Here is a 27,057-nt window from a genome sequence, read left to right on the forward strand (position 1 = left end):
GACGGGATTACGAATTTCATTGATGCAAACAAAACGAAGTCACCCATGCTACCATGTATGCGCCAGTATATATAGGCCGACGCTATTACTATAACAGAACCTGCACCATTACCTCTGATAATGAAGCTTGTAACTTGGAGAAATAACCGATGCACCAGCTACGTCATCTATGCAGAATCAGGAACATGATTGCATCGGTCAACAACACTTAGCTTTGTCAAAAGTTGACGCCAGCAGAGTGTTACATATATATAAATGCGTACCGAAGGGGTTTCCATATTACAGTCTGTGTGTTGTAAATATAGTTAGCGTACCTTTGTAACCTTATAAAAGGCACTATCTTACGATGCGGCGAATGACGCCAGTACCTGGCGAAGCATGTCCCACTTCCAATGGGTCCGATTCCACCGGAGTTCTCATTTGGGCTCGCATTTCCGGGGGGTACAACGCCGAAACCACCGTTCGTGCAGGGCTTTCTTCCGGCTCTGGCGGTTCCGGACGTGACGCTTCATCTATAATGAAAGGGTCGTCAAGGTTAAGGAACGCTTTGACCTGTTCAGCGTGCATCTGAGCACGGCGTTCTACTATTTGCGATAACAAATGATAGTGACCTTTCGTTCGCAGGCCATACTTCGGTGGTGGAGGAGGAATCAAGTTAGCGTGAGCGAGTGCATTCTGCACTGGGATTCCCATCTCGCAGCCCACGCCCAGCCAAAACTTCACGCGACTGAAGCGTAGTCGGATTTCGCAAAGACTGTCATGCGTCTCGTCTATGGCTGATGGAATCGGGTTCAACGGGCGGCGCTGCAAACTGCCCAAAACTTCCATGTGTTTGCCATCTCGAGGGTCACGCTGATTCGCAACTACCAACTTCAGAAACCGTCGACCTGAGCAAATATTCACCGTATTGATTCGAAATGTGTGATGTGTGGGTATAACTATAACGTACCTCGGATGCCCATAACCTGGAATCTCAACCGCGGAGGCCCGCGTGACCTTGAATAGTACGGCAAGAACAAGCGCCGAACCATGTCTAATCAATTCATTATGGCTTAACGGAAGCAGCACACATTGTACATTGATGCCTCAAAATTGGACATCTGGCTGTGGATGGAACAAACGTGCAGACGGAAGGCTACACATCCGTCACCACAAAAATCATGTTTAAAGTATATAAATACCGAACTCTCCTCATTAATATACGCACCACGCCAATGTGTATTTCAATTGAGACATATGGTCATGCACTCACGTCGCTAAAGTATCGTCAGAGCGGTTTGATTGCGGTACGCCTCGCAAGAGCGGAACGATGCTGCACTCGATCCTTCTGCATATTTACAGACACTGTAACATTGCACACGTATTACTCGCTACATTAACAGCGTTTTGGAGTAAAAAGTGCAGAAACATCAGTGATAATCGTGAAATAATCGCACAACTGTATGCGCGGCAACAACGCAAGGCATATTCATCTATATTTGATTTAACGACTATATAAGTTTTTCAAGTTCGTACAATGATATGGGTCTTGCCTCATTGCCGTTTATCACCATGACGCAGTCATCAAAAATAACGCTGGCAGATCCAAAAGCGTAGACTTGCTTCCCGTTGTGAGTTTTGCCGCGGCGCTTTATGAGTACCACACCTTTCATTGCGCCGATCTTCTGTACACTGTTCATTATGGACTTCGAATCACACTTTTCTGGAGAGCGTTCGCGGTTTTTCTGTGGTGTTGGGGCGTTTAGCACATTTCGCGACGCACGGTCCATTTCTCTTAGCGCATCTTTGAGAAAGGACTCCATCGCAGACGTTTTTATGACCTCTTCCGGGAAGAATGATTTCCAACCCTGGTACCAAATGATCACTTCGTCGTAGTTAGCGGTTGGAAGCATGACCCAATCCTTCAAAACCTTCAACCACCTGCGCATGAAATCACAGCACAGGGCCTCTGAAAGGTTACCCTTTCCTATATAGCCCATCCACAGAAATGCATTTTGTAACACGCTGGTGTCTTGGTTCTGGGGGTTTATGGCAACGTTCTTTAGCTCATTTTGCAGGCACCTGACGACGTGTTGGATGATTTTCTCCGTATCATGCCTGCGCAACAAGCGATCCCATGATTTGATGGGTTTCAGACACTTATCCACATCGCTGACGACGTATTTGGATATCATACGCATTATGGCAGATACAAAATGTTCAACAAACGTACGTTCGCTGAGCCCCATACCGATGGAACTCAAAAACGGATGCACGAGAATGTGGGAAAGGTGTATAGTTTTTTCCTCATGGATGACATTGACGAGTTTTACTTCCAGAGGTGACTCAAACGCAATTCGTCGTTTGAAGCCTCCACCATCGAGCAGGCTTATAACTGACGACCAACCTTTGTAGCACCGCTTACCCACGTCAGTATCGGCGACATTCCATTCTTCGGAGAAAAACTTTCGCAGTTTAGGTTCTATTATCTGATCAAAATACGCCTGAGTTTTTGACGAGTATGCGTACGAGTCCACTTGTGCTAAACAACTTTGTACTAACCTAGCTCCCAGGTCAGGTTTCTTTGCGATATCCCAGTCCGCGTATATTGCGTGTAATCCACGCATAAAGTAGTGATCACAAATTGATTGGACACCTAAATAGCAGTAGGGCGTTGAATCAGCGTCACATTCCAAGAATAATCTATCCACGAAGTTTTCGAACACGGGGATTATGACCTCTACGTTGGTCGTATCCTTTAGGTTGATGAAAGCGTTGTCAACATTTTGAAAGAATTCCATAAATCGAGGCAGCGCCTTTTCCGCAACCTCGATTATTTCTACCTGTTCGGTTAGTTCCGACTCTTTCTCTTGCAGTTCTCGTTCCGCCTCAGTCAAGGCTCCCTTTGCCTTTTCCACCGCATCGTAGGTTTGACGGCCTTTCTCGCTAAACCACTGCACTTTGTCGGCCAACGCTTTAATCAGCTGATCGACTTCGGGAATCTTCACGGTGCTGGCCGGTAATTGTTTCTCATGCTTGGATCTGAACACCTTTTTCTTCCGCCACGCATTGGAGTAATTCACGCTAATAGGCACCGCGCGTATAGTCGGCTGCTTAACTCTGCCCATGTAATCGATATCCAGAGTCGATGAATCACGATCTTTGTGCATTCCACGCTTGTCGACAGGAGCTTTGAGGTCTATTGGAGCCACGACACCGGTGCCGTCACGACCCAAGCCACCGCCCGTGTAGCCCATCTTCTTCAGCATCTTCACACCCTTGCCGTACATTTTGTCAATTTGCCGCGGCTGAAGGACGTCATCCGCGTCATAAGTGATCCCTTGATCCCGCTTTGAGTTCTCATACCGATGTCGCCGTCCTGTATCAACGCGTTTCATTTTCGAGGATGCTCGACGCACTCCATAGTCGTCATCGTCATCATCATCATCATCCGACGAGTCTTCATATGATTCGTGCCCTTCTTTCGCGTATCGTTCGCTGCCGTCCGCCAGTAAGCGATCAATGGTGTCGGCGGTATAGACCATCGAGGCATCCTCCGTGTCAGATACGCCCTCATCTGAATCCTCCTCGGGGGCACCTTTGGTGGACTGCCCTTTATGACCACTCTTAGTCATGTGGTCTTCATCCATATTCAAAGTGCCACCTTTGACGAAGAAAGCAGAACCGCCAGGGCGCCGTCCACCAGAGGCATAGCGGTTGCTGTAGGATCCTTCCCCGATGGCATCGTATAAGCTACTATCGTACTCGGAATCCGAATACATTGCGATGAGTCCTAAGCATAACGTGAGTTTGGTGTTTTAGTCCCTCGCTTCGGCAGTGAGAATCAAAAGAGGTAACATTCGACCATGCGCAAAATCCAGACACACTCGGACAAATATATCACACCTGCGATGCAGTCTTTGACACTTTAGCAATTCAAAAAATGTTATAGGTTTTTGGTTCCCATACAGTGATGGTTTCGTGAAAGATCCCATGTAGCATCACCGCCGTTTACACACTCCTGATTCATCCACAACATAGCGACGGTGACAAATTTTAATAAAATGGCAAGTATGTTGGCACACATTTTTACCTTAGCTGGTCTTCTATGGTTTACCGCCAATGCCCAGGTGTGTTTACGTGCAGTGCTTTGTCTATGCCGGCGGCGGCCGCCTCTGTGTCCCGTCTCTTGACGTTCTCATTATCCTGTTCAGGCGCTGCAGCTGAACATTGTGCTGGATGGTCAAGTGTACCAGGAAAAGGCCTTCGATGACCTATGCAGCGTTGTGGACGCAGCGGACTCCGCCATCGTCAAAAGCAGCCTTCCCTTCAGCTCCATCTCGATGGTCCCAGACCACTGGGCGATCTACATAGACGGCGTGTCGTTGCCTGTGGCGGACTGCGAGCAGAATGACGTGCTGTTCCAGCAACTGGGCGTGAATGACGGCGCATACGTATACCTGTTCAGGAACGAGACCGCGTACAACGACCCGTTGTATGCCGCCGAGTACTTGAAGAGGTTCACCAAGCAGTTCGGCGACCGCATAAGACCCGTGGTCAAGCGGGAAACTTCGTCTAAGAAAAGCACCAAGCCTCAGAACAAGAACAAAAAGAAGAAATCCGGGAAGATGCCCATGGACAATCTGTCTGGGCTCATCGGACTTCTGGCAAACGCGGTCATGACCGGCGACGTTATGAGAGCCCTGGGGCAATCCGTGGGCGCGCGTAATGTCGCCAACCGTGAGGAGGGTGACCAGGGTCATGAGAAGGGCGCCATAAACAACATGGACGTGATATCGGTACGTGTGTTAGCACTGTGTTGTTATGCCATTCCAGGGAATTCTCAGTGCTTTCAGCTCCTCGGCTAACAGCAACGGCCAGAAGCGGGCGCGTGACGAGTCGGCTGACGAGCTTTAACATCACAAGTCGATATTGACGCTGAGGCCCAGGTTGCCAGGGAACACCCCGCTCGTGAATCCGTACGGCCCAAGCAAACGCGCACTTTCGTCAGGAACACAACTTATTTGTATGTTTCCCTTGCCCCTGCAAGTGGTTGGCGTGATGCGACCGTGACGTACCTCTGCATGGAACCGATGATGTTGAAGTTGGTGTTGGGCATTCTGTACGAGAACCCGCAGCTCAACGGCGACTGGTCGTGAGAATTGGCACTGAGTTGCTTCTGGTAGAGTTCGATCTGCTGCTGCTGTGACGCCAGCGCCTGCGTGATCTTGCTCTGCTTGGCGTTGTCGTCCAACTGCCGCTTCAGGCTTGATCGTGCGCTGGTGTTGAGCCTGGTCAGCAACGCGGAGAACTCTTCGACATCTCTCAGCGTGTTCCAGTTGTCGATGCGTTGCTTCACCTTCGCTACCAAGGAAGGATTGGGCATTGGTGTCAGCAGCTCTTTCACTGCGTCCACCAAGGAAGCGTCTGTCCTAGCGGCGTGGCGCAACATTGCGCCGACTATTTTGTCGTCGTCGGATCGTTTCTTGAAGCAGTGTGGCACCAATTCGTTGACCGCCGCAACAAATTCGCGTTGCAGGCCTTTGATAAACCTCTGGTCAGTTAACCTGAGCATGGCATCGTTGCCAGCGCTGAACATCTTCGATATGAAACGCATCTTGTACGCTGCGATATACTCTCTAAATATGTCATACACACGCGATTCTATCGCTAAAATGAGTTGTATTAACTGGTTTAGCCTCACGGCCTGGTCTTCTGCCGTGAGTTGCATCGGAGCGCCGACGGTGAACCATCCAGGCTTTCCAGGGATCCCCTCTTTGGTCATTGCGATGTAGCACTTCACCGCCCCGATAACTGCATTATCAAACACTCGCCCGTTGTTGTTTATCGGCTCAACTGCATTCGACGCGTTGGAAGGCGCCAAGGGTGAGGCGTTGCCCGACGCCTTACCCAAAACCAACTCCACATATTGGCGCACCACCCTTTCAAAAGCCTTAAGTACCAGCAGATGTGCCTTTTCGCACTTCTGCGCGTAGCTGGAGCATTCGTGGGCTGGCAAGTCATCTATGCTTCTGCTGAGAAGGTCATGAAAGTACCTTCGTCCGGATTCATCACCTCCGGCGGCAACCTTTACCTTAGCGGCGTCACTCTTACCTGGCGGCTTCTGATCGGCTTGCGGAGCGGGAATAGCCGCTAAAGCAGCGTGCCTTGATGGCGTATTTCCGCGAAATTGTGGACGCAACGTTGATCCCGGGGAGGAATCACGCCTTCCGCGATTGTTCGGTGATGTCTGGAAGCATGAGCTGACAGGATGTTGCGATAAAGCCAACGCAGAGGCTGGTAATAGAAGCACGCTCACATGGCACAGCTGCATTAACGTAATTATGCACAGCCAGGCTGCATACGCCATCTTACACGGCCACGGTGCTGATATCAGCATCAACTGGCATCTCACAGCGCGCCTTCCAAGAGCCGTTCTAGTTTATGAGACACGCAATAACTCAGTTAGGGCGCATTGTATAATATCGTATATGACGACAACGTAGCGTGCTACCGCGGAGGACGCGGTTTAAATAACAGGTGTCAATCGCACCGTGAAGAGCTGCGCTAGTGACTCTCGTCGACTGTCTTTCCCGCCTTTTCGCGGATTACACCACTGCATCCATAAGCGACCCAATGTGTATCGTCGCGCCGTGCGTATGCAGGAGCAGCTAGGGGACGCAACGCTTGGAGCGCCAGGGAAATGCGGACCCTACAAAGTTCTGTAAACGGTGAAGTACGACGTGCAGCTATTTCCCAATTATTACGCAGTGCATTTGGCGCGGGAGCTGCTATTTTTAACCGTCTGTTCCGTCTGCTTCGCCCCTCTGCGTAAGGTGTGCGTTCGCCACACCGAGCACGAACTTTTTACGAGAGGCCAAGTAAAATTGGAATGTAAGCAGTGGACAAACTGCGTATTTGTAACATATAAAAAAGCGTACCATACGTCCCGCCGGCACAGGGCATCACGTGTGCCGCGGCGAACACGAGAGCCAACATGGAGCAGACACACAGCGATGCTGCCGATGGCGAGAAACTGGTTTCCGGTGTGTCGATCGAGATGCAGCCGATTGGAGCCGAAAACAACGCACATCCAAATGTTGTGGAGCGCGCGGGCTCGTCAAAGATCATTGAATCCATCGCCACCGCCATCTCCAAATCCATGATCGGCACTTCCATCACCAACTTTGCCGATGGCGTCGAGGGGGAGATCGCCAAGAAGCTGTCGTACGGCTTGATGACGGCGGACAGCGTGATTGAGTTGGCGCGCATGAAAGATGAGTCCGTCGTCGAGAGAGCCACGGAGCAGGTGCAGCAGTCGCACCCATCCGGATTCAGGTCCAAGTTCTCCTCGGCGCCCGTGGAGGAGATTGTGGAACAGTTCGGCCTGCATGATCTGTCGTTTGGTCTCTCCACGGTGCAGAGCAACCTGAACCGCGATTTTTACGGCAAGAACATTTTGGAGGGGTCCAAGAAGATTCCGCTCTGGTATTTGTACATCAGCCAGTTCTTCAACTTCGTCGTCATCATGCTGCTGGTTGCTGCCGTCGTCAGCATTGCGCTGGGCAACATCGTGGAGGGCGTGTTCATCGTCATCATCACAAACGTCAACGCGGCCATGGCCACCTACATGGAGAAGTCGGCGGCCAACGCGTTGGAGAAGCTGGCGGAGATATCCTCCCCCACCACAACCGTGGTGCGTGACGGCCAGGAGATGACCATCGACTCCAAGGATGTGGTGCCCGGAGATGTCGTCATCCTGAAAATGGGTGACACCGTCCCCGCCGACATGCGTCTGTTCGAGGTTAACGAGATCCGCGTGAACGAGGCGTTGCTGACGGGTGAGCCCGAGGCTGTGAAGAAGGACCTCGTAGCGAAGGACATCAACTCGCCCTTCGCCACCAACTTGTGCTTCGCCTCCACTTCCGTCGTGTCTGGTTCCGCGCGTGGCGTGGTCATCAGCATTGGTATGGAGACGCAGGTAGGTCACATCGCGAAGCAGCTGAAGAAGGCGACGCAAGGCAACGACATGACGCCACTTCAGTCGAGCCTCAACAGTTTGGGCGGCATTATTGGGCTCATCTCCATTGCCGTCTTGGTCTCAATTATTATAGTTGCGATAGTGACCAAGTACGAAGACCCCACCAGACCCGACACTAACCGCATCTTGTCCATTGTGCTGCTCGCCGTTGGATTTGCGGTGTCGTCAATTCCGGAGGGGTTGCCCATGGTTGTGACCATTTCGCTTTCCATCGGAGCCAGCGACATGGCCAAGAGAAACGCGAACATCAGGAAGCTCCCCGCCGTGGAAACGTTGGGCTGCTGCTCCGTTATCTGCAGTGACAAGACCGGTACCCTGACCGAGGGCAAAATGACCACGACCACGCTGGTTGTGTTCCACAGCGTCGGGGACAAGTGGGCGAGCGAGGAGCTAAGCTTCTATCCCACGATGGGTTTCAACCCGCACGGCGGCCTGTTCCAAAACGAGCACCTCACTGAGCAGGTGAAGGCCGATCTCCTGCAGTGCGCCAATGAAGAGCGGTCCTGCGAGACAGCTGAGTTCAACGTCTGTGGCAAGGACGTCAACACCGCCACGTCGCAGCAGGTGAAAGCCTGCATGCTTGCGGCGTACCTGAACTCCAACGGCACGCGTATAGAGAAGGACGAGGCAAGCAGCAGGTGGAAGGCTGTGGGCAACATGACGGAATCGCCACTTATTGTGGCCGCCGCCAAGTGTGGCATCGGGTCCACTGTGAACCCCAACGACACCACCTACGAGGACCACCCCGTCCTGCCGAAGCTCGAGGTGCCATTCAATTCCAGCCGCAAGATGATGTGCACGGTGCACAAGCTGAAGAGGAACAACTTCTTTGGTGACATCGACCTCTCGCGGGGCACCGATGTGTTCACCCATGTGGCCACGCTGAAAGGAGCGCCGGACATGCTGTTTGACACATGCAGGCTCACTGTGAAACGAGATGCCGATTCGTGCAAAGTGGACTGGGAGTCGCTTGGAAGTGGCAAAATAAACGCGCAGATGGCCTCCGTGCACGCGGCGAACTCCGAGCTTAGCAGCAGGGCCCTCCGAGTGCTGCTGGTGGGCGTATTCCCCCTGACGGACAACGATGTGGAGTCACTGCGCCAGTGCCAGGATTCGGATGAGCGGTTGAAGTGGCTGCTTGATGGCGGCAACAATGGCGGGTCACCGCTGGTGCTTCTCGGCTGCGTCGGAAGCCTTGACCCGCCCCGCTTTGGAGTCAAGAGTGCCATTGAGACCTGCGTGAAGGCCGGCGTGCGCGTCGTCATGATCACCGGTGACCAGAAACGTACCGCAGCCGCTATAGGAAAGGAGATCGGGCTTTTCAACCAGTTCGAGCACCTGGGCGACGAGGAGACTGGCGTCCTCGAGTGCAGCAACCTGCATATCAGCAACGACCACTCCGCCGGCTACCTTCCCGATGAGGCCATTGACGCGCACACCGCGCGAGTTTCGGTGTTCTGCCGCGCGCAACCTGAAGACAAGGTGGCCATTGTGGAGTCTCTGAAACGCCAGGGGTACCTGACGGCCATGACCGGCGACGGTGTGAACGATGCCCCGGCGCTTAAGACGGCCGACATCGGTGTTGCCATGGGAATCAACGGCACGGACGTCGCAAAGGGCGCGTCTGACATGGTCCTGCTTGATGACAACTTCTGCACCATCGTCAGCGCTATAGAGTCCGGGCGTACCATCTACGCAAACATCCAGAAGTTCGTGTCCTTCTTGCTCGGTACCAACATCGGCGAGATCATCTACTTGACCGCGTCCATCATCATAAGGACGCTGCCGCCGGTGGAGGCGATGCAGATCCTGTTCCTCAACATCGTCACCGACGGGTGTCCCGCCGTGGCGCTGTCGCGTGAGCCATCGGATGCTGACGTCATGACCAAGAAGCCACGCCCGCGAAGTCAGCCGATCATGACCCGTGATTGGTGGCTTTTCGGTAACCTCCCGCACACCATCTTCGAAGCGGCGATGGTGATCTGCAGCATCCTCGTCGGCCTGTACGTGTGCACTGGTGTCATCTTCATGTCCGACATCCACAAACAGTGCAGCTCTGTGACGCTCAAGGACGCAAGCGGGAACAGCCACAATTTCATGTATTTCTGCAAGTCGTACGAGTATCGTGTCGAGCGGGGTTACGTCGGCTGGGTTACTAACATTAACTACTTTGACGTTGTGCACGGCGAAATCAAGACCGCATTGGGTGCTATCGAGGGCAAGCAAGAGATACTTAGACCGGACACCGAGGGACTCTGGAAAGAAGTAGCCTCTAGTTTCAAGAACATCGGCACCGGCGATGTTCCGGAGGAACACAAGGACAAACTTGAGCGTGACGAGCACGGATGGTTCCGGCCGAAGAGCGGTATCACAGTCAAGGGGCGCGAGGACACGCCCTTCGGAGCTGCGCCTCACGGTTACTTCGACATCACCGCGCGCAAGTCCACGCAAGCCCGCACCATATCATTCATTACGGCCGTGTGGTGCGAGATGCTGCGCGCGTACACGGTGCGCAGCTGGGACTACTTCTACCGCGTGTTCAACCGCAGCCCCGTTATGCACATTGCCTGCGGTGCCTCCGCCACTGTCACCTTCGTCGCCACGGTGGTGCCCAGGTTCAACACGATCATGCACCTTGTCTCCTTGCCGTGGTGGCAGTACCTCCTCGCCGTGGGGTTCGCCATGGTGACGCTCGTCCTGGACGAATGTGTTGCCAAGGTTCTGTACAGACGCTGTGCGAAGCACGAAATTTAACATTAATGTCTGTTTACGCCGGTACGGTTCGGCATTTTAGAAGGCTTCGCCACCACGCAGGCGGAGCACCAGGTGGAGGGTGCTCTCCTTCTGGATGTTGTAGTCGGAGAGGGTGCGGCCGTCCTCGAGCTGCTTGCCGGCGAAAATCAGACGCTGCTGGTCCGGGGGGATGCCCTCCTTGTCCTGGATCTTGGCCTTAACATTTTCGATAGTGTCACTGGGCTCAACTTCCAACGTAATGGTTTTGCCTAAGAAACGTTTTATGCCCGCACTTATAGCACCTACCGGTGAGCGTCTTGACGAAAATCTGCATACCACCACGCAGGCGGAGCACCAGGTGGAGGGTGCTCTCCTTCTGGATGTTGTAGTCGGAGAGGGTGCGGCCGTCCTCGAGCTGCTTGCCAGCAAAGATCAGACGCTGCTGGTCCGGGGGGATGCCCTCCTTGTCCTGGATCTTGGCCTTAACGTTTTCGATAGTGTCACTGGGCTCGACCTCGAGCGTGATGGTCTTGCCTGAAACGCAATAGTCTATCGGCTGTACGAAACTCACCGGTGAGAGTCTTCACAAAAATTTGCATCTTGCGTAATGTGGATGGATCGGATCACAAGCCTGGGAAGCGATCACACAGGGACGTGACCGCGGATAGAGCCGGGGACGTGCTGGCAAGCTGCGTCACCAACGCGGTATTCGTAGGAGACAAGCGACTTGCCCTACTAACAAACTTTTATACAAACAATGGTCCTTTTACCGTGTAATTCTTTGTGTGGTCGCGAAGTACTGGTGACACCTACGGCCTAAGTGGCACTGGCTAATGGGGCCTGCCATGCACCATAGCTCGGCGGTTTGAGCGTTTCCAACGCGTTTTCGTGTCTATTTCAGGGCGCAAATGAATGCTAGTGACACACTGGTGCCGACTGGTCGGTATCCCGCGATTCAGAGCCGCGCGGCGCGCGGCGTGGCTCAGCGGTGGTACAACGGCCGTCTACAGCGGCATACTAACCGCGGGGACACACACCACGACGGCGGGCACGCCTGCGCGGTTCCAGGCGTAGATCGCTGCCGTGTGTGCAGCGTTTCTCCGTATAGGAAGTCGGTGCTTGCGTGGCCATCACCTGGGATGATCTACGCACGGTGCCGGCTGCTTTCGCGTGGCGCGTCGCGCGCCTAAGTCACCAAAATACGCCGCCATACGGGCCTTCTGTGGCTACAGTGGTCTATTAGGTCATTAATCGCCCCGCCGGGGTATCCATCGCAGCCTGCGACGTAGCACGGCGGCGGTGTGTACAGTTACGATACGCACATAGTCGTACAGTTCACGCCATAACGCGCCGAAGCGAAAGATCGCCCCGTTCCTGGATCGTCCCTCGTTTTATGAGTATCGCTAGCGCCCTGCAGTGTTATGGCAACACGTAAACCTCCACCTACTTCGACACGTGCTGAATGGCGAACCCCTTGCTCTCGACGTCGCGGATGAGGTATCGCCGCGACAGTCTGTGGCCCTTGGGGAGGCGATGCAGAATGTAGTCCTCCACCTGCTTCACCATCAGCTGCTCGTGCTGGCTCATGGACTCCACGGAGAGCGTCTGCTTCATGGTTTCGCCGGTGGCGACCATGAAAAGCTCGATGGCCATGTGTATGTGCTTCTCCGTCGAGATCGGCGACAGCTCCATGCGCGCGAAGCTCTCCGCAATTCGCACCAGCGACTCGAGCTGACGCAGCGTTATCGGGATTTTTTTGGTGGCGCTACGCTTGTCCTCGTGGTATTCCCTGCGCTTCTGCACGTAAAAGTTGCGCAACGCATCCTTGGCGTCGCTGCTCAGCATCGGCGAGACGGCCTGCTTGGCGTACTGGATCAGCCTGCGCAGCTTCTGCATGGGGATCGGGCAGCTGGCGGCGTGTGCCTGCTTGGCGTGCAGAGAAAGGATGTGCTTGCAGAGGGTCGTGTCGCGTCGAATGTTCTCCTTGTCGCGCAGCATGAATATGAGGTCGAACCTGGAGAGGATGGTGGTCTTGAACTCGTGCTGTTCGGTCGTGTCAGTGTCGTCCGAGTACGACCCGAACGTGGGATTGGCGGCTGCGATCACAGCGCACCTCGTGTTGAGCATGGTAGTGATGCCCGCCTTGGAAATGGAGATTGTTTGCTGCTCCATGGCTTCGTGTATCGCCACAGCGTCGTCCTCGCGCATCTTGTCGAACTCGTCGATGCAGACCACGCCGCCGTCGGCCAGCACCATGGCGCCGCCCTCCAGGGAAAACACGCCCATCTTGTCACGCACGACCGCGGCGGTCAGACCGGCAGCACTGCTGCCCTTGCCGGACGTGTACACTGAAATGGGCGCCACGTGGTCGACGAACTTCAGGATCTGCGACTTCGCAACAGACGGGTCACCGAGCATCAGAATGTTGATGTCACCGCGCACGCGGTTGTCGCTGCCGACCTCCTTGCGGCTGCCGCCGAACAAGGCGCACGCCACGGCCTTTTTGACATTGTCGAGCCCATAAAGCGCCGGTGCGATCGACTTGAATATCTTCTCGTGGATGTCCGGCTGCGTCGCCAGCAGCACCAGGTCGTTGGTCTCCTCGAGGTCGAACGCAATGGACTCGCCCTTGCCCTGTGTGAGTTTCTCGATACCAAGCACGTGCAAGTACGAACTGCCGATCGCAGTTGGCTCCGAGCCCCGGGTGGAGACGCTGTAGTTTGTTAAAACGCCGTGCACCATCACCCGGTCTCCGGGGATCATTTTGTCGCACAGGTAGCGCGTCACGTTCAACTGCAGGTGGCGCGGCATGTCACCGGTGGGCACGTCCTCCGACAGCTCCTGTAGTTTGAGCGTCTGCACGTCCACGAAGTGGCACTCGTTGGGCAGCACGACGTAGGGGTTCTGCGCGTTGAAGCAGCCCAGCTGGTTTTCCATCTGCGCAGCTTCCCCTCCGGTTGCCTTTATCGTCGCGGCGTACCGGCAGGTGCGCGGCACCTGCGGCTTCGAAATCCAGAGCGGCACGTCCAGCTTCATCTTATGGTCGCAGTAGCGGCACTGGATGGTCATGGTCTTCATCTTGTGCTGCGGCCGGTAGGCCTGGACGATGATACCCGGCACAACCACGAACCGTTCCTGTTTGGCAGCGAGCAACGCTCTGGCGCATTTTGGAAACCACTTTAGAGTACGGCCACATACCTGATGGGCGTGGGCTTGCAGAAGGTGTTCAGCAGGTTGATCTGAATGAAGTGGAAGTCCTCGTCTTCGTCGTCCAATTTCTGGTGGAGCTTGCAAACGTCGTAGCAAGCGCGTTCTATTGTCGAAAGGTAGATGAGAGGGCGTTCCGTCAACACCTAAAACGTTGTCAATCAAGCTGCAAAGCGGGCGGCTTACCCTGACCAGCTCTCCGGCGTAGGTAGGCGGCAGGGCGCGGTCGGCCTCCATGTTGACGTCGCCGCCGTCCGCGCGGTTCATCTGCAGATTCTTCAACCTATTAGCAATCGAGTCGTCTTCGCGGTTCGGGTTGCGCTCGGCGATGTTCTGAAACTGGAAAAGGTCGTCGAGTTTCACCTCAAGGAGGTAGTTGTTGTTCTTGACGTTCTCCAGCAGCATCCGCTTCAGCTTGCCCTGCTGCAGCGAATCCGCCGAGTAGGTGTTCAGGAAGAGGCTGAAGTACTGGTACACGCTGTCCAAGCTTGGAAGGCTGGCCGGCATATTAAGCACCTCCTCGCTGACGCCGTGCGCCGCGTTGGAGGTGTAGACAGTGCCTTCCTGCAGTCCCAACATTTTAGTAATTTTTCAATGCGATTTTTAGCGTGTGCGGGCGATGGAAGGCTGGCGTAAACCCGGGTGGTGTGGCGAAGACCATCACATCACCCAAGGACGGCTAGCACGCGGCAGCTAGACAATACAAAAAATTAAATGGGTGACTGCATAGCTCACGTTCTCTGTTTGGGGTGAGAGACGCGTTTGTGCAGGAAGGTTATCCTCCTGCTAACAGTGTGGCAGTGCCGCATTAGCGCCTTCACACACCACCACACACCGCGGCGCCGCCAGTACTGCGCCAGCGCCCGCGGAACGCTGTACTGGCCGCGCTGTATGTCCATCCCACGGCAGCATGGACACAGCCACTGCGCATTGGTGTCTTTGACAAGCTCACCTAGCTGCGGTGGCAGGCACTCCTCGTGCCACACTTTGTTGCAGGACGCCGAGTCGCACATAATCACCTCGCCGCCAGCGAGGCACGCGTGGCACACGTAATCGTGGCGCACGCCCTCCAGCGCGAGGAACTTCTGCAAGATCGCGTTGGCCGCACTTTGGCACCTCATGTTCATCACGCCGCCCGTGACGTGCTCCCCGGGGGTCTGAGAAGCCTGAATCACGGCAGTCAGGATGTTTAACAGCGAAGCCAGCGGGCTGTTCCAATGGTTTCTCCCGCGAAGAACCTCCATGCAGTCGATAACAGCTTTGGCGTCCCTCTGGTAGCTGTTGACATGCAGGGTGTCGACGTCGAGCAGGCACCTCGCGCGCTCCATCACCATGAGCTCGTCGCCCAGCAATCCCGAGTTCCCCAGGATCCTGTCGTCGGCCTCGTCGTCAGTGATGCGGTCGTCGCTCCCGTCGGTGAGGTAGTAGCCCAGCAGGTCTGCCTCGGGCAGCGGCACCGGTATCCCGAGGTACTTCTCCCTCATCATCGGGTTGTACATCCCGTCCAGAGACGGGCTGTCGGCCGTTAGCGGGAAGGGGTACGGCTTGCACAGCCCGAGGTGGGCCACGTCCTCCGCCGCGCGCATGCCGGTGTCGTACGCTCCGTCAACGCACTGGTAGTAACTGCTGGAGAGGTATTCACCCGCGAACAGCACACGCGGAAACTCGATAGGGTGCGGGCTTTTGAGGTGGATGATGTCGTCGTCGGCAGCGTTCACGCCGGGGTAGGAGTAGGAGCCCATGGCAAAGGGGTCGCGATACCAGCTGGTCACCATCGCATCAATGGGGTACGGCATGTTGGCCATGTCGATGCCGAAGGACATTCGCAGCACCTCCAGGCACTGCCTGACGATCTCCGCCTCGGCGCCTACTGCCCCCCACGTGGTGCTGAAGGGGGGGAAGCAGTGCGCCAGAATGCAGCCCAACTTGCCGTACATGTGCAGATTGATGAACTGGAAACGCGGGTCCAGCGTGTTCAGCTGCGGCGTTTGTGCAGACCAGAAGACGTCGGCTTCCTTGAACCTCAGGATCACCTTGTTATGGTGGCCCATCTTGTAGCGCAGCAACGCCATGCTCTTCAGTGAGTTCAAGGGAGGGCTGAGCACTATCTGGTTCGGGTACTGCCTGCCGTTCGAAAACGGCGAGATCATGCTGCTGGGGACCGCGATGATAGCGTACTTGGCGCGAATGAGCTTCGGGGGGTGCCACGTTCCCTTCGGCCCACAAACCTGCACACTCACCGGGTACTCCATGTCTCCGATCTGCACGTGGATATCGGTGACCGTTGATTTCAGGTACACGTCGTGCTCGACACCTTGGCTGATGGCGTCGAGCAGCCAGTCCCAGCCGTCGATTACCAGCTTGTCACTGTCGTTTTGGCAGGCGAACGGCTTCTTATTCACGGAGGTGTGCTGTGTGTAGTGCTGCCACACGTACCGATTGTTCAGAATCCAGTTCTCCTTAGACAGGTAGTACAGGGAGTCGTCAAACTCCTCGTCGATGTTGGGAAGGCGACACATCGAAATGCATGTCTCGCGCAGGTCGCTGTTGTACCCTATGCGCGACTGCAGAATCACGAAAATCATGCTCCACTCCGTGTCGGTCACGTTCTGCGGCGAGAGCACGTTCTCCTGGAAGACCTCGGTGATGGACTCGATGTATATGTCCCACAGCGACTTGCGGTTGCCCTGCTCGTCATAGAGGTAGGCGTTCGAGTCGCACGGCGCCTTGACGTTGATGTGGCGCGGAACCCCGAGCGGTGAATTCTTCAGGAGCTTCTCCATCACGCCGTACGCGTCCCAGTTTTTCGAGTAGTCCGGCTTGTTGACCGTGCAGTGCTGATTCGTCGGCAGCGAACAACCAGGGGGTGGGCTCCAGTTTCTGTACGGCTGCTCGACATAGACTCCGCCCGGAGCGCCGCCGTTGTAGGTGCATTGCGATTGCGGAGGAATGCTGCTGACAGTTTTGTCGACAACGCCAACCGGCTTGTGGCCGGCGGGAGCGTAAACAGCCCCGTAGTTGGGTATCGGGGCGTATCCGTGCAACACGGCACTATCACTGCCGTGTGCGAACATGTTGGGGTATTGTGGCGCGTATTGCACCGACGGGATGCCAGTTGGGTTGTAGTCTTCAACCAATGGGGCGTATCCTACATGGGAGGAGGGGAACGGGGATGCAGTGGCGCGCGAAGAAAAGTCAAATGCCTCAGGACACATCGAACCTGTGTTCTGTGGCGGGCGGTTGAAGATTTCACGATACAGGCCCTCACGGACGTACCAGAGGTGCCTCGAACTGTTGGTGGGGTTAGGGTTCCCGGGGGGGTTCTTCATGAACTTTTTCATGCACTGGACCTTGCGGGCCGCACGCACGCGTATTTTCTCGGCGATCATGTTGGCCTTTATAACGCTTTCCATCTTGATCTGCTTACCCTCGAAGTCGCACCAGCGCGTGTACACGGTCGACTCCCAGTTCGCACCACCAGCGACGTCGGCGACGGCCGGCTTAATCTCGGAGGAGATGCCCATGAGCGACTTGAAGTGCGCCCGCCGTGCCCGCACATCCTTCACAGCGTCTGGCCGGTGCTCGCCCTCCCCGGCGTCGGTGACGTTGCAGCAGTGAAAGTAGTTCGCGCCCAGATCAATATTGACCTCAGGGACGTTCTTGCCGCCGCACCTCCGTGCGGGAAATGAGGTGGTACACGCACGCCCCCCAACCCTGTCCCTGCCCTCCAGAACAACCACATCAACGCCGCACGACTTGAGGTAGCTTGCCGCAACCAGACCTGCGATGCCAGCGCCGACAACAACGACATCCGTTTCCCTCGGCACCAGGTTGTTGAAGTTGTTGCGGAACTTTTTGTTCACCTCGGAGGGGTGGAAATCCGTGTGCAGCGCCATGTGTATCTTACTCATGTTCCAGGTCTGTTCGGGCCTTGAGGGTTCGTAGAGCCCCGCCTCCTTAGAGGTTGGCACGCCGTTCGTCCACGGCAGGGGGAAATCGACCTGAGGCCCCTCTGGCCCCTGCAATCTAACTTTTTTAAAGCGATCGGATTGCACCACCTCCTCTGTGTTGGTGCCGAAAAGACGCAACATCGTCTCGTCGAAGTTGAAGTTGGGAGGGTACGGAAATTGCGATGGCCTATCCGGAGACAAAAACAGGGTTGCGATATCTTTGGGGGGAGCGAGGCCAAGCGTCATGAACAGGCTGAGTCTGTGCTCCAGCATTTCTGCGAAGACCGCATTAACCCTTCCAGGTTTGATGGTCAAAACCTTTTCGTATGTCGTGGTGGTCTTGCGGTAATAATCCAACGAGCGGAACATATGCAGCAGGTCCACAGACAGCTGTGGATCTTTGCTCCGAATCATGGTCTCGGTGATGGCGAGTTTTAGTATCACAGCCCTGCCAAATTTGTTCCACACCAGGTGCATGTATTTGCAGAAAAGCCGCTCCCGCAGCACCAGAGCGATGTTGTAGTAAAGGACGTACGCTGGACGATCTACCGATAGCGTGAAGTTCCTGTCAGTCGCGTAATTGGGCTGCTTTTGCTCACCGATGGACTGCAGCAGCTCTTTCTGCTGCCCCTCCGTCAGGCAATGGTAGAGGAAGATCCAGCGGAGGATGTTGATCTTCCGCTCCCCCCTACTGTTGCCAGACGCCGCCATCATGAAACGATCCGCGCCTGCTCAAAGCGTTTCGGAATCCGAGCGCGACGCATTGCCTCGAAGATTTTACACATTGCGTGGGCGCCGTCGCCCACATCAGGGACGAAATACATCGAGGGTACTCATGGGCAGCCGTCGAGCAGGCACAGTGTCGTACACTGCAGAGGTAAGCAGGCTCCGTTTGCTATTGCACACCCTTCGCCGAGCATCACTGCTTCGTGTAGGCGAGGGGACGCGCAACGAAACGCGACAAAGACGAAAGCAGAGCGCCGTCAACAGGTGCCACGTATGCGCAGTTGTCAGCGTAATGAACGCGGACAATCGTCCGACATTATGTGTATCGATTTATGGTAAAAGTCCACACCGCCAGTGCAGCCTGCGGCGCGAGGTTAGGGACGCCGGAGGGGACAGGGCCGCCACACTGTATGCCGCCACCTAAGGGCAATCTTCTAAATATTAACGGTCCAGTTGTTGCCTTTCTTCAATATGTGACCGGCGAGATTCGCTGCAAACATGTGACGCGGCGCATTATACACATACCGCGTTCGATCAAATCACGTGGATCCCTTTCGGACTGGCAAACTTTCAAAGTCTGCCTTGCGTACTCCATCATTTCCTGGAAGCGTTGACAACACTGGCGTCGCACTAACCTGGTGGGTTATCGTAACGGTGCGGTTAGCAGGCAACCTGGAAATAAATGCCGCCATTATCGATATGGAGGTCTTCGGACGCGCCTTCTTTACTGGCTCCACCTGTAACCGGTCACTAGTGTGTGCCTGGCGCTTACCACTTCGGAAGGACGCGACATAGTGTCGAGGTAGCCCGGGTAGTACCCGGTTTGCTTGAACAGCTCACACACATCGTTGACGTGCTCCTCCGTGACTCGGTCGCACAAGTCGCCACGGGCACGCGCCTACAGCTCCTGTATCATAGTAACGGCGACAAACCTGGCACAGACGAATGATTCCCTCCAGTTGCCTAGTGGTTATCACCAGACCGTTGTGCATTTTCGAGAGCTGGCGCAGCTCGGAGTAGAACTTCCTCAGCTGTTTGCGCGCAGGCCGCGTGAAAACTGGGTTCACGTACGCTTTGGCGTACTCAATATAGCTCCGCAAAAGGTTCTCGTCCAGGAACTCGTTCGCCTGGGAATTCTGTCTAGGAGGTATGCGACACAAACCCGGTAGTACGTGACGTGATCCTTCAAAGAAACTGGCTCCGGCCGCACTTCTCGGGTGCTGTATTGGCGCTTTAGGTCCTGCGATGGTGTCAGGACGCGTGTCTACTTCCCACCTTCTTAAGGATGTGCGATGCGATGTAGTCGTCCGCTTCCTCCGACCGCTTGTCACTACGTCACGTGAGGTGAAACCCGCATGCATCCTTACGCGATGAAGAATATCAGGTCGAACCTGCTTACGAGCGGCGCGAGAAGCTTGATGTTCTTCGTGACCGATATGCTGGTGTTGAACCGGCCGCCGGATGGGTTTGCCGCGCAGATAACGGTGCATTGCGCTGTCAGGGTGCATACAATACCTCCTTTCGCCAGCGATACCGACTGCGATTCCATGGCCTCCAACAGCGAGTTTTGCTGTGCCGTCGTAGTTTTGTCCAGCTCGTCGATGCAGCACGTTCCCCCCGACGCAAGCACGAGGGCGCCAGCCTCCAGCGTGTACTCCGAGCACCCTTTCTCGCGCACTGCCGCAGCTGTCAACCCGCTAGCAGTTACCGATCCTCCCGAAAAGAACAAAGCGTTGTCCATCATGTTACACAAGTTACGCAACATAAAGCTTTTCCCCACTCCAGAGTCACCCACCAGCAGACAGTGGATATTTCCACGTCGCTGCAGTACGCTGTTCTTGTAAACGGGCACGCCGCCTAAAAGCGAAAGAAGCAGTCCGACTGTCACATCATTTCAGCCTTTACAGCGCTCAAACCACACCTTTGATATAGGGCCGTCCCACAGCCGCACGACATAGCGACGCGGCAGCCAGGTAGAACCTGTTTGGCTCGCTGTAGTAAATTTCGCGAATGAAGTTGTACAGCCCAGAATCTCCGGTTGCGTTATCGTCTTGCGAAGCCACGCTATTGGTGTCCTGTGTCTGCGCCGACGTGGGCAGGCCCTGCGACGTGTTGTCTGCGGGATTCGAGAACACCTGATCGCGGATGACTTGTGGCTGAAATCGCGCTACACCCACCTTCCAGGTTTTACGGGAGTTCATTTGATGGTCAGGGATGCCGTTGGTGATTCCCCATCGGAATCCTCGGGCGCCGTATGCGTCCTGTGAAAAGCGTGTCATGCGCTTGTTCAAAACGTTCATAGACACCGCCTTCACGACGATGTTATACGTGGAGTTGTGGCCAGTCAGGTCCTCATTAACCAAGCACGGCGTAGCGTCCACAATCCCTACAATGTCGACGAGATTGCCTGGGCTGCACTGGTCCACGAGGTCGCCAGTTAGCTCAACGTCTACGTAGGTACCGACAGCCGAGTCACCGTAGCGGGCGCTTGCGCTGGTGTCCATGCGCGAATCCTCCTGGATCCTCACAACCTGAGAGCTTGTGGTTTGCACGCAATGGCGCTGGAAGTGCGACGCGCGCCATGTGCATCCCTCGGTGAAACAGCGGGACGGGTACTCGAACAGCCCATCCTTGAACTTTTTGAAGAAGTGGCACCCGCATTTCGCGCATGTGAACATTCCAGAGATGATCATGGGGGTTGTGGTGCTGATCCTGATGACCTGCCCCGCAATGCTGACCAGGCACCCGATGGCATGGCTGCGCAGCACGCTGAAGGGCGAACGCGGAAAGAAGTTTTGCAACCGAAGGGTCACATATTGCGGCAACACGTCCATGAAGAATACGTGTTTGCACAAGCCATTGCCAAGCAGTGTCGTTGCGATATCGCTGCGCTTGCATTGCATATCCGTGGCGCCAGCGGCGTCCAACGAAACTGCACGGCGTTAATGTGACGATATGGTCACCTACCCGATGAAGCGGATGTATCCGAAACGTCGCCACCGGCATTCCTGCCGTCCAGGTGCTTGTCAATCAGGCTGTTGCGGCCAAATCTCTTGCATGCCGAGATGTGGAGTCCTGCAGACATGCAGCTGAGCAAGAACGCGGGCTTGGAGCATATGTTGTGTTTAAAAACCTCCACTCCTCCAGGGACATCGGTGTTGAGCAGGTCTAAGTAATCAATATGCACCACGTATGTTTCCCGGAAGGCTTCTTCCCCCTGAGCCATTATCAGTTCGGTCGCGTAGCAGCAACGGAGAAATTCTCCGAAAAACGAATTCTTGGCACTTACTTTACCCAGAATGGCCTGCCAGTTGAAGTCGAAGTACTCCGTCCACTGCGTTATTCCCTTTATCAGGGGGCCGGTATCTGAACTGGCGTTAGCGACGGCATCGCACCGTGCCACGTCGGAGATGCGCGAAGAAAAGCTTACCCTTTGTCTGGTCACCCGTGAAGTACAGATAGCCCAGATGCCGCAACACCCCCGCAGAGAGCTCCATCGAAGGCGATACACACCGTCTAGGTCACGGGCCGTCAGAAGCTTTCCACTGAGTGTGACGCGCGGTGGCTCGCCGATGCCCAAACCTCCATAGACACGCAGCAGATTAGATATAAAAGGGCAATTTTTCTAGAAATTAAAGCCCAATTGTATCGTTATCGCATCAGCCGGCGCGCAAGAGGAGCTAAACGCAGGACTGTTGGAAGCGACTGCTTCTAAAAAATATCCCATGAGGTTACATCGCAGCTAAAATTACCGATTATGTGCTCAGGTGCGTGCTGTCTATGCTTTTTACCGCTCCTCGTTGGCCGTCTATGCGACCGGGCGAACATTTGCTGGTTCGACGGTCACAGTCTCCTTCTGGACGCTAGCCGTCTGCAGCGGACTCGACGAGCCGAACTATGATGGAATGTGATTTTCCAAATGCGTATCAATGCCGTTTTGTGTTTGTCTGTCGTGTTATGGTTATTATTAGGAGCAGGAAACCGTCAGGACCCTGAGGGGCTTTACGCGGTGCTTGGCGTCGAGCCAGATGCTAGTATCGACGAAATCAAGAGGAAGTACAAGGCTTTGGCCATAAAATGGCACCCGGGTATGTCACAAAGTAGTATTGACTGCAGCATAAGTTGCGAGGTCTCCCACCGCAGCAGTTCGTTTTTATTAGTGTCGTTATGCGGTCGTGAATTATTTTCATACTATCACCGTGGTTTCGTGCAGTGTTGAATGGGTTATATGGGCCCGTATCTCGTCCGGCTAAATCTTTTATTCGTGTCTAAATCCTCTGTAGACAAAAACCCTACGAACGCGGCAAAGGCAACCGAAATGTTCCAAAAGATTTCCACGGCCTACGAGACCCTGTCGGATCCAAAGAAACGGAGAGAATATGACGGTTGGTTCTGGTGGGAGGTAATGCTAACTGCGATCACAGCTTCCGGAACTTACAGCATACCTACGTTCACGTCGAATGCCGATATCTTCCGAGATATGGGCTTCGGGGAGCTGCATTTTGCACATCCGTTCTTCGATGTTGGATTTGGATTTGACGATAATATTCACTCAACGTTTGTGCATCCCTATATATACTGACGCTTCGCAGATTCCCGTTCTCGAGCATGTTCTCCGGAATCGGTTTCGGCTTTGATCCATTTGGAGGTTGGCGACGGTTGTACAAAGTGTATAGTTAACAGATATGGGCGACTTTGATATCCCCCTACAGTGGTCAAGAAGCACGTCTTCGTCCAGGAGGCACAGGTCACAGCGCAGGCACGGCGCCAACTCACGTCGCCAGTCGGATCAATTCGCCATGTCATCCTCTGTCATCACTAGGGAGAGGACCCTACCTGACGGCAGTGTCGAGATAACTACAACGGAAGAGATCGTGGGTAGGGATGGAACCGTTACGCGGAAGTCGTCCACTGAGATACGACCACCACGGCACACATCCACAAGCAGAAGAATATCACACCAACCGGAGCGGATGGCACATAATATGAGGGCCGTCTCCACATCGTTCTCTGATCGGCAGAGGGGCCCGCGGAACTCTGGCCATCGTGACGCCTTTTGAGTTGCCCGCTGTGGCATCTCGAGCATTATGTACGCATACCTATGCCTAATGCGGTATGAGGGAGCTTTGGTGTAAATCATTAGATTCAGAGCGCAACCGTATATTTTATTCTAGAAATGAGTGGTTGTTAATGGTTTTGTTTTGCCTGCCCTGCGTGAATAGTCCTCTCTCTGTTTTGGGGGGCTGCTGGTGGTGTACTCTTGCTTTTATGATTCGGATGGCATCTTTCCCGCAGGCTAGCGACCTGCACTCCTTTCGTCGATCTGTCGGTGTTTGCGCTTGTCCCTCTAACACAAAGTAGACCGCTATTTCGCAAATGATTCAATTGCTGAAATCATTAATAACACATCACTGATGAGACCGTTAAACGACGATATTGACCGCCTATGCACGACGCCAACAACTATATGCAGCAGTTCGCGTCGGATCACCCGAACAGCCACCAATCAACATCCATGAAGAGCTTAGGAATCAAGTAATGGAGATGCTACATCCAAGAGCGATTAATACAGATTATTGGATACATCCACATATAACCCACAGCAGCGAGCGCTGAAGCCGCACTATGCCCTTAATTTGACTTCCGATACTTGCTCCATTTACCTAGGTCGAAGGAGCACCGCTACGCAAGTTCCCCCTCGGTATTTTTTTAAGGCGCTGTAAGAATGATTTAAAGTATGCGTCCCAATCTGCATCATCCTCCTCAGGCTCTTCGGGCTGGGTACACAAATTAGAAAATGAGTCGTCGTCATCGCATTCAGCGTCCCATTCATTCTCACTCGCATTTTGGTGCCCATGCGCATTGTCATTGGAACGTCCGGCCGTTTCGACCGATCCATTCGAATTGTCCAATGGTGGATCTGGCGCTGGCTCCCATGCACCCAGCGATCCTATAACATATGGTGAGGTGGACGTATTTCCTGCAGAGGTTGAATACAGCAATTCATAGGCATTGGGTGTATTATCACCACTCACTGTTGTACCATTTCTACTGCTGGTGTCACCATTGACCACGGTATTAGCTGGAGTGGTATCGTTTCTTTTTTCTGGGGAACGAATTGCCGTGTTTGCCACCCCCAGTGTTCGCATTTCAGTAATGCTCGCCTCATAAACACGCTGACAAAGAAACATCCAAGTGTGCATTAGGAACCCCTGCGTTTGTAAAGGTGCGTCGCTAAATCGATGCAAGGCTAACAATACCTGCCGATAGTAGGCGGGAGATATTGGTTGCAACGGAGTCCTGTCGATACCGCGGAAAATTGCGGGGTACTCTGTACGAAACTCCGCACGGTTAAATGTTACATAAGGTTTTTCCTTTGCTCCATCCAGTTTACGTTGGCAATATTTAATGATGTTCTTCAGATAAGGTATAAAAGCATGTACACCATCGTAATGCGAAATCAGATCCTTCAAATAATTAATGTGTTTCTTCATGTGCTCATGGCTGATCAAGTATATGATATCCTGACGTGGATCCGCTTTTTTTAACGCCTCGTACGTCATCCGTTGGCCATTTATGTATATCATTATGTCCTCGTTCAAAGCTTTATCCGGCCGGTTGACATTCAACGGCGCAGCATTTCCATTGAATAAGAAACTAATGGCCACCATGAGGTAAATAAATACCCCTCGTGTAATCATAGTTGCGTTTGCTACTTAGATTGTAAATTGTCAAAAACCGTAAAATCCCCGCTGTATTCTCACTCCTTTAAACGGTACTCGAATTTAACCCAGTCAATGGGTGACTCTGACAAATATTATCGATCTGCCAAACCTAATGTACAGAATCGCCTATATATCACTAATAACGATATAAACAATGAAAATATCTAACGTACTATGTCGTGATAAAATGGTAAGCGAAAGGAACTTCCAAGCTTCAAAGTATTTTAGACACAAGGAACTTAAACATATAATCTCATCTTACAGATAGTTTAATGTGGAATTGAATTACGAAAGTAAAATCTGACCAAATTCCCGCAATCAAGTCCAAAAGGTACCAATGTTTCCTTTTTTCAGTTGCATAACATACTCCCATATGCAGTGCGCCCACTTACAGTACGCACGCTGTGTGAAATGCCTCAATTGATGTCTATTGTAGGGCATTATTGGTCAAGTGGCGACGTGTGTGTGACTTGTGGTAACACATGCTTGAACCATACACCGGCATGTTAATTACAACAGCATAGTACCCAGTAGAATAAGTGAGGATTGTGTGTGCCGTGCAATGGACAGGGGTGTGCAGCACGTAAATGTCCGTGCCACGAATGCAGTAACCAGGTATATTGTCGAACGGGCATCAGATTTATGATCAAGTTTACGATCTGCATCATAATGAAAATGCGAAACGCCAAATAGAAAATCAAATACCTTCTCCCTTTATAGGCACCGTTGGCGTCAGGTATTAAATAAATCTTTACGTTGATTACAATGTGTTTCACTGCCCTCATCTGCCACAATAGCAACTTCCTTGTATCAGCCCCTCGCTAATATTAAGCCAAACTTCTCAACCATACATGACCTGGATAAGAGCCAGAACATTTATTGAATGTATGGTCTGTATATCGCCACAACCAACAATGTAAAGCGGGAATTCTGTTCATCGTGGAAAATAAGAGTTTAGCAGTCGCCTTACTGGTGACGAACATGGGTCTACCACGCAACTGTGAATCAACCACCATGCAAAACCCACCTCATTCAGTATTGAGCGGGCTGTAATAAGACAATGTGAAGTCTTATATGAACAATATGCTAGAGGAGCTGGAATTCTTGCGAGCATATAAAGTTCAGATACCACCGCCATCTCAGTACCATAATCAAGGCACATCTGGAGTTAGCAGTGCGGGGAGCGGTACATCACACGGCGATAGTTCCAACAAACCCAGTACATCGCATAACACCACGCCAAGTACCGACACCACACCTCACTTTCCTCCAACAAACTCTGTCGGAACTACGCCAACTGATTATGCCCCCAGACGAGAGTGGATAGAAGACCTAACCGAGTACGAAACAAAGAACCTGTGGGGTAAAAACAAATCACACGTCATCTCTATCACCAGAAAATAGCGCGGCAAATGGCGTAACAGAACATCATCTGCGGAAGTAATGATTGGAATTGGGAGTATGCATGTTGTAGATGTTCTCCGTCTGATGACTTCTATTTGAGTTCAGGTAGCCCCAAAATAGCATTTCTTATTTATCGAATATGGATATTATGTTGCTTTCGGACGAGTAAGTGATAGCTGGCCATACGCGGAATATCCATGTTCGTTATCTGATAATGGTGCCAGATGGAAGTTACTTAGTTTCTGTGATTAAAAGTCTACATCCACTACATGAAACTACAATATGCATTCGC

At 53.5% G+C, this 27,057-nt stretch overlaps 13 protein-coding genes across 13 annotated transcripts; 4 read left to right on the forward strand and 9 right to left on the reverse strand.

Moving 5' to 3' along the window:
* Nucleotides 1-336: 336 nt before the first annotated feature.
* BBBOND_0107520 (ribosomal protein S16, putative) lies at nucleotides 337-1,031 on the reverse strand (the record flags this gene model as incomplete). The annotated part of the gene is made up of 2 exons (XM_012911186.1): nucleotides 337-887; nucleotides 950-1,031. 2 exons carry the CDS (start codon nucleotides 1,029-1,031, stop codon nucleotides 337-339), a joined length of 633 nt encoding a protein of 210 aa, XP_012766640.1.
* Nucleotides 1,032-1,490: 459 nt separating this feature from the next.
* Nucleotides 1,491-3,761, reverse strand: BBBOND_0107530 (TUFTELIN-INTERACTING PROTEIN 11-RELATED domain containing protein, putative; the record flags this gene model as incomplete). The annotated part of the gene is made up of 1 exon (XM_012911187.1): nucleotides 1,491-3,761. One exon carries the CDS (start codon nucleotides 3,759-3,761, stop codon nucleotides 1,491-1,493), a length of 2,271 nt encoding a protein of 756 aa, XP_012766641.1.
* Nucleotides 3,762-4,043: 282 nt separating this feature from the next.
* BBBOND_0107540 (membrane protein, putative) lies at nucleotides 4,044-4,896 on the forward strand (the record flags this gene model as incomplete). The annotated part of the gene is made up of 3 exons (XM_012911188.1): nucleotides 4,044-4,124; nucleotides 4,194-4,795; nucleotides 4,827-4,896. The coding sequence occupies 3 exons, from the start codon at nucleotides 4,044-4,046 to the stop codon at nucleotides 4,894-4,896; spliced, it is 753 nt and encodes a 250-aa protein (XP_012766642.1).
* A 2-nt stretch (nucleotides 4,897-4,898) lies between these two features.
* Nucleotides 4,899-6,349, reverse strand: BBBOND_0107550 (hypothetical protein, conserved; the record flags this gene model as incomplete). Its single annotated transcript, XM_012911189.1, has 2 exons — nucleotides 4,899-5,022; nucleotides 5,058-6,349. 2 exons carry the CDS (start codon nucleotides 6,347-6,349, stop codon nucleotides 4,899-4,901), a joined length of 1,416 nt encoding a protein of 471 aa, XP_012766643.1.
* Nucleotides 6,350-6,976: 627 nt separating this feature from the next.
* BBBOND_0107560 (P-type ATPase4, putative) lies at nucleotides 6,977-10,774 on the forward strand (the record flags this gene model as incomplete). Its single annotated transcript, XM_012911190.1, has 1 exon — nucleotides 6,977-10,774. One exon carries the CDS (start codon nucleotides 6,977-6,979, stop codon nucleotides 10,772-10,774), a length of 3,798 nt encoding a protein of 1,265 aa, XP_012766644.1.
* A 36-nt stretch (nucleotides 10,775-10,810) lies between these two features.
* On the reverse strand, nucleotides 10,811-11,352 carry BBBOND_0107570 (polyubiquitin, putative; the record flags this gene model as incomplete). The annotated part of the gene is made up of 3 exons (XM_012911191.1): nucleotides 10,811-11,022; nucleotides 11,060-11,287; nucleotides 11,325-11,352. The coding sequence occupies 3 exons, from the start codon at nucleotides 11,350-11,352 to the stop codon at nucleotides 10,811-10,813; spliced, it is 468 nt and encodes a 155-aa protein (XP_012766645.1).
* Nucleotides 11,353-12,088: 736 nt separating this feature from the next.
* On the reverse strand, nucleotides 12,089-14,539 carry BBBOND_0107580 (DNA replication licensing factor MCM5, putative; the record flags this gene model as incomplete). Its single annotated transcript, XM_012911192.1, has 4 exons — nucleotides 12,089-12,164; nucleotides 12,201-13,910; nucleotides 13,952-14,106; nucleotides 14,147-14,539. 4 exons carry the CDS (start codon nucleotides 14,537-14,539, stop codon nucleotides 12,089-12,091), a joined length of 2,334 nt encoding a protein of 777 aa, XP_012766646.1.
* Nucleotides 14,540-14,691: 152 nt separating this feature from the next.
* BBBOND_0107590 (amine oxidase, putative) lies at nucleotides 14,692-18,621 on the reverse strand (the record flags this gene model as incomplete). The annotated part of the gene is made up of 1 exon (XM_012911193.1): nucleotides 14,692-18,621. One exon carries the CDS (start codon nucleotides 18,619-18,621, stop codon nucleotides 14,692-14,694), a length of 3,930 nt encoding a protein of 1,309 aa, XP_012766647.1.
* A 449-nt stretch (nucleotides 18,622-19,070) lies between these two features.
* BBBOND_0107600 (MCM8, putative) lies at nucleotides 19,071-20,380 on the reverse strand (the record flags this gene model as incomplete). The annotated part of the gene is made up of 8 exons (XM_012911194.1): nucleotides 19,071-19,126; nucleotides 19,162-19,237; nucleotides 19,272-19,373; nucleotides 19,409-19,534; nucleotides 19,569-19,763; nucleotides 19,799-19,876; nucleotides 19,912-19,966; nucleotides 20,004-20,380. The coding sequence occupies 8 exons, from the start codon at nucleotides 20,378-20,380 to the stop codon at nucleotides 19,071-19,073; spliced, it is 1,065 nt and encodes a 354-aa protein (XP_012766648.1).
* Nucleotides 20,381-20,546: 166 nt separating this feature from the next.
* BBBOND_0107610 (DNA replication licensing factor MCM8) lies at nucleotides 20,547-22,133 on the reverse strand (the record flags this gene model as incomplete). The annotated part of the gene is made up of 5 exons (XM_012911195.1): nucleotides 20,547-20,738; nucleotides 20,814-21,568; nucleotides 21,604-21,853; nucleotides 21,926-22,002; nucleotides 22,067-22,133. 5 exons carry the CDS (start codon nucleotides 22,131-22,133, stop codon nucleotides 20,547-20,549), a joined length of 1,341 nt encoding a protein of 446 aa, XP_012766649.1.
* Nucleotides 22,134-22,555: 422 nt separating this feature from the next.
* BBBOND_0107620 (heat shock protein DNAJ, putative) lies at nucleotides 22,556-23,696 on the forward strand (the record flags this gene model as incomplete). The annotated part of the gene is made up of 3 exons (XM_012911196.1): nucleotides 22,556-22,724; nucleotides 22,920-23,021; nucleotides 23,320-23,696. The coding sequence occupies 3 exons, from the start codon at nucleotides 22,556-22,558 to the stop codon at nucleotides 23,694-23,696; spliced, it is 648 nt and encodes a 215-aa protein (XP_012766650.1).
* A 603-nt stretch (nucleotides 23,697-24,299) lies between these two features.
* BBBOND_0107630 (hypothetical protein) lies at nucleotides 24,300-25,307 on the reverse strand (the record flags this gene model as incomplete). The annotated part of the gene is made up of 1 exon (XM_012911197.1): nucleotides 24,300-25,307. One exon carries the CDS (start codon nucleotides 25,305-25,307, stop codon nucleotides 24,300-24,302), a length of 1,008 nt encoding a protein of 335 aa, XP_012766651.1.
* A 1,137-nt stretch (nucleotides 25,308-26,444) lies between these two features.
* Nucleotides 26,445-26,765, forward strand: BBBOND_0107640 (hypothetical protein; the record flags this gene model as incomplete). The annotated part of the gene is made up of 1 exon (XM_012911198.1): nucleotides 26,445-26,765. One exon carries the CDS (start codon nucleotides 26,445-26,447, stop codon nucleotides 26,763-26,765), a length of 321 nt encoding a protein of 106 aa, XP_012766652.1.
* Between the last annotated feature and the right edge of the window lie 292 nt (nucleotides 26,766-27,057).

This window comes from Babesia bigemina (assembly GCF_000981445.1).
Source record: "Babesia bigemina genome assembly Bbig001, chromosome : I".
Taxonomy (NCBI): Eukaryota; Apicomplexa; class Aconoidasida; order Piroplasmida; family Babesiidae; genus Babesia; species Babesia bigemina.